We start from the raw sequence: 4,900 nt of genomic DNA, 5'->3' as shown, positions 1-4,900 counted from the left end.
AACAAAACAACAACCTTCAATGAAACAAGTCACCTTATGAAGTTGAATGAGTTTGCCAAGCCAAATTGGAGGAGAAGCGTGAGCCTTTGGACATGAATTGCACCCAAAACTACGAATTCATTGATGTTGGGGTAGATACAACAATGGTAGGAAGAATATCTTCTACTCGCACTCACTCAAACTAGCTCAAGCTTTTCTATGCACCAAGGTGATGGTGTATAGAAAGCTTACTCTCTCTTTACAACCAAGATAGAGCTGGCGTGTGGTACGCTCAATCTAGTGTGCAATGGTATAGTGATGTCTTTTACAAGGAGGAATGGGTTCTATTTATAGGTTTTAGAAGCCTTGATTAGGATTAAGCCTAATCAATTTTATTAGGAAAGATCAAGGATTATGAATTTTTATGAATTTCAAATGATAATGGGGTCTCTCTTTTCTCTTGAGTCACATGGATGTGGGCTTAAGTAAGAGAATTATTGATGTGGTGAAAGGAGAGAAACTTCCATGGGAGTGAGTTAATTTGGTTTACTTGTGCGGTTGCCTACTCCATATGTTGATAGTGTGGGTGCATTTTTACAAGAGAAGTTAGTTGTTAGTGGTAATAATCACTAGAATTGTTAGTGATACATTTACAATGGGTAGGATGATTTGATTTGATGAAGGAAGAGGGGTGAATTAAAAGAGAATCATTGAGATGGTGAAGCTTTGAAGAAGCTTCAACTCACCCTTGTGTAGATTGTGGAAAAAATGACCGCTGGTCTTTTTCTTCTTCTTCGCTTCTTTACGCCGCCGCCACGGTTGACCACCACGATGAAAAGAGGATTTGTTGATGAAAAATCCTCAATTTTCAGAAGTTATCATGGTTAAGATGCTAAATTTTAGATATTTTTAGGAGAGGTAAATGAAATTGTAACATAGAAGCAACAAAGAGAGACATGGAGAGGGTGTATGTATGTAGAGGTTCATAAAAGAACTATAGGGATGAGAGAGAAGGGTAATGGTGAAGAGGGTGGGAGAAGCCATGGAAATTGTAGGTTTGAGTGGGGGATGTGTAAGAGTGAGTAGCTGTGTGGAAGGGTGAGAGAAGACTAAAAGCTACTTGTGAGAAAAGTGGGCAGACTAGGGTCCACTCAAAAAATCATAGCTCACCGCTGGTAGCTCCAAAAATCATGAAAACATTTAAGGGGATTATTCAGAGTGTGGGCTACATTTTATCTTTTGACCACCGCTCCAAATTCAGAGTGGAGATAGGTGCCAAAATTCTCACCAAAAAGCCTGTTTTTTGTGCCTGCAAAAGTCTTTCAGTGGCCTCCTCCTTTGTTGAATTTGTACAATGCATCCAAGAGTGAGCCCCTCCTTTGTCATATTATAATACAAAGCATCCAAGTTGCCCTTGACCCATGCATGGAGGAGGATTATTGGTGAATAAAGAAATATATACATGGTGGGACTAGTGTATGGACTATTCATGGACTTTAGCTCAATGAGCACATGGTGTTAGAATAATGAGTAAAAATAATAATACAAATATGGAGGAGTTATGGATATGGAAAGATATTGGAATCATATGATATCGTCCCTCCTAGAATTATTTTGGGTGAAAGAGGAAAAGGTATGCAAGTAAATAATATAATAAACGTAACCAATGAGTAGAAATCAATTTTTTGTTTTCACGAGGGTGAGGGTGAAAATGTGGGAGTGATTTGTATAAAGGAAAAATATGAGGTTAGAGTATGTACATATTGGCAAAAAATATAATTATGGTGTAAGAGGATGAAAGAAGGTGTACATAGGTTTAATAAAACACACACCTAAGTAGAAATATTTAAATAAAATACCAAAATAATTATAAAAAATCCCTATATTTAGGCCATATATACAATGAAATATTTACACACAAAGAGGCCATAATATACTTTTATTTTTTTATTTTTTTGTCTCAACTAGCACAGTGACGTTCTAGCTGAGGGTTTTTAAGAAGATATGGGAAAAGCCCCCTCACTCACACACGCCTATGTACAGTGAAATGGTAGGGATATCCATAGCGTTTGGGTGAATTTGGTAGGGTGGAGTAACTTACTATGGCAATTATGGAGAGCCGAAAAACGGCTATCAGCGCTTTGAGTGCACAGAGTCATAAGAAGACCAATTGCGCTCACAACTAACACTAGATGCCACGGCCGAAAGCACTCTGGTCGCCATGTGTTGTAACTCAACTACGTCTCCTCCATATTCTTTCCACCATATTGGGCCTGAAATATTTATTTGCACTATGAAGAACCCAAGTATCTCCAAAAGTTCTTTCCCTATTGGCATAATCCACCCTCTGTTGGAATGCTCTCATTCCATTGTTTCCTGGCAACAACTACGAGTAGACATTTCTAAAGTCTCTCATCACCTCTTTGTTGGAGGCTTGTCCGTTCATCTGGAACTTTGGATCCAAGACAAATGCAGCACCATGCAATGGTGTGTGCATTTGAGCCCATCGTTTTTCCACAAGATGCACGATCTGTGATCTCTCTCTTGCAATGTAGTGGTTGTATTCTTTGGTTTGACACAATGCCTCATACATGATCCAATAAACCTTACCAATGACAAACTTATCTGTGTCAACAACCCTTAGTAGTTCCACATAGGGCTTACTAACCCCAACAAGTTTGTCAATGTTCCACCAAAAGAGAGGAGATTGCACCAAGGACACACATTTTTGAGTTGCTTTGAGATGGCTTGGATACTTGCTGAGCAAAGCCTCCCAACGGCGTCTGCAACAGTTTCTGTAAGAGCCACTCACACTTCAATGAGATTATTCAAAACATAGTATGATGTAGCGAACTGTGTGGCACAAAAAATTTGAAGTGCTTTTTTTGGAGACTTGGAGCGAAATAAACCATATATAAACTGATGTTCCCATATAAACTTGACTATGTGATTGGCATCAATAAGAACCTGTTTTATGAATGATAATCTTTCCATATCCCTTTGGAGTAAATTCAGGGTGTGAGATGCACATACAATCCATGTAATTTTTGAGTACTTTTCCATAATGGCTAAACCCGCTCCTTTGTAGTTTGAGGCATTATTTGTAACAATAGCTATCACATTCTTTGATCCACCCAGTCGAGCAAAAGCTCACTCATATACCTTTGTCACAATTAGAGAGATTTCTTCTCTTTTAATGAGGTATCAATGGCCTCCAAAAACATTGCACCTTTGGGACAAATTACCATGACATTAATCAATGGTTTTTTATGACAGATGGTCCATCCGTCAAGGGCTATGGTATAGCCAAACATTGGAACAAAGTCAAGCACTGTTTGCTAGAGAATCACTTCTGTACTGCTCTTGAATTTTTCAACATACTCTATTCGCATTCTATTATAATCAGGATAGACGAATCCTTTTTTTGTAGTTGACATTAGAGCATCTTGGAAAATAGGATTTCTTATGACATTAAATGGGATTCCACAAGCCATGAAGGCTTGTGTACACTTTAGATGCAATTCGAGCATGTCCTGTTGAGTGAATGCTGCCTATAGAGTCCCAGGTGTACCGGCTCTGCTGGATGTCTAAGGAATAGCATCTATCCCTCCCACGGCACCATTTGGAAAAGTGTAAGGACTTTGAGGTGTTTGGGTTGTTCCCATTGGAGGTCCTTGGTTAGCTCGCATGTCTTGTTGATCTACACTCACTTCTTCTATGTTGACAAATGACGCACCTGTCATATCCTTCTGTCTCTTAGGAAGAAGTCCCGCCTGTTTGCATTTCTTTACATACCCTGCAAGAAAGACCCATATGTCGTTAAGTGGTGCTCCACATTCTTTCACATTGGGACTAGTGCAGAATAAATGTTCTTTGATGCGAGTTTCATTGTCATGCCACTTATGCCCACAATGTTTGCATTCCAAAAACAAAACTGTTTTGCCTCTCTCTTTTTCCTCCACCTATGACCACTCTTTTTCTCGCACCATGCTTTTTGACTTCAACAAAATATATCTTACAATCAATAGATACACTATGATTATAATTTTTCACCATAATAGCGCAATGAGAAAGATAAAAGGTTATAGACACGATTTGCTAAATTAAAATGATGAATGAATAGTGTTAAGATAATATTTTAGGGAAAATCACCAATGGATATATCATTCTTGGCTACTAGGTGGTAAAGAGAGTTTGCTCAAGACAACATAGATGAGTGATGGAGTCATGTCACATTCCACTATCTATGTCTCTTGGAGGTAGGAGCTACTACTCAAACACAACCAATCGACCCTAAAATAACTGAGGTCTCTAATTTCTATATCAACATAGAGCATGAGCTCGATAACATCCATGTGACTCCCAAGTATTATGCATGACTAATATTCACTAGGAGTAAGAGCTCTTGCTCAATCATAACCTACTGAATTCTTTAGATAATCCATCATATTCACTTAGAGGTAAGAGCATAAGCTTGATAACAACCAAGAGAATCCCACTTCATACCTTAAACCTCACTTGGAAGTAAGAGAATCATCTCATAACAACCAAGAGACACTAAGTGGACCTATTCTATGCAACCAAGTGAATCCTACTTCATACCTTAAACCTCACTTGGAAGTAAAAGAATCATCTCATAACAACCAAGAGGCACTAAGTAGACCTATTCTATGTCTATATGGAGGTAAGAACATTTGTTCATGACAACCAAAAGATCCTACATGTATGTGTATATGTTTCAAAATGTATGAACTAACAGTATTCTTTGTGCACATATTATAGCTATGATAGATTTTTAACACTAGGTTGGTAACCTAACAGGACATTAAAGTGTCCTTTCAGGGTTTTGAAAAAAACCTCCAAAACCATAGTAGATCCACTCATTTTGTAAAATCCTTTCATGAGGTTATAGTTCAAGGCC

The 4,900-nt window shown here is 38.2% G+C and overlaps 1 protein-coding gene across 1 annotated transcript; it reads right to left on the bottom strand.

Annotated features, from left to right (window-relative positions):
- Window positions 1–2,112: 2,112 nt before the first annotated feature.
- Window positions 2,113–4,035, bottom strand: LOC147427841 (uncharacterized). The gene is made up of 6 exons (XM_086496780.1): window positions 4,012–4,035; window positions 3,753–3,941; window positions 3,393–3,530; window positions 2,972–3,102; window positions 2,368–2,567; window positions 2,113–2,282 (listed from the first exon to the last, which is right to left on the bottom strand). Exons 1-6 carry the CDS (start codon window positions 4,033–4,035, stop codon window positions 2,113–2,115), a joined length of 852 nt encoding a protein of 283 aa, XP_086352906.1.
- Between the last annotated feature and the right edge of the window lie 865 nt (window positions 4,036–4,900).

Source organism: Adiantum capillus-veneris, chromosome 23 (assembly GCF_014529385.1).
Source record: "Adiantum capillus-veneris isolate H3 chromosome 23, ASM1452938v2, whole genome shotgun sequence".
Lineage (NCBI taxonomy): Eukaryota > Viridiplantae > Streptophyta > Polypodiopsida > Polypodiales > Pteridaceae > Adiantum > Adiantum capillus-veneris.
The sequence above is the reverse complement of the archived record's forward strand: the minus strand, read 5'-3'. Positions and strand labels throughout refer to the sequence as shown.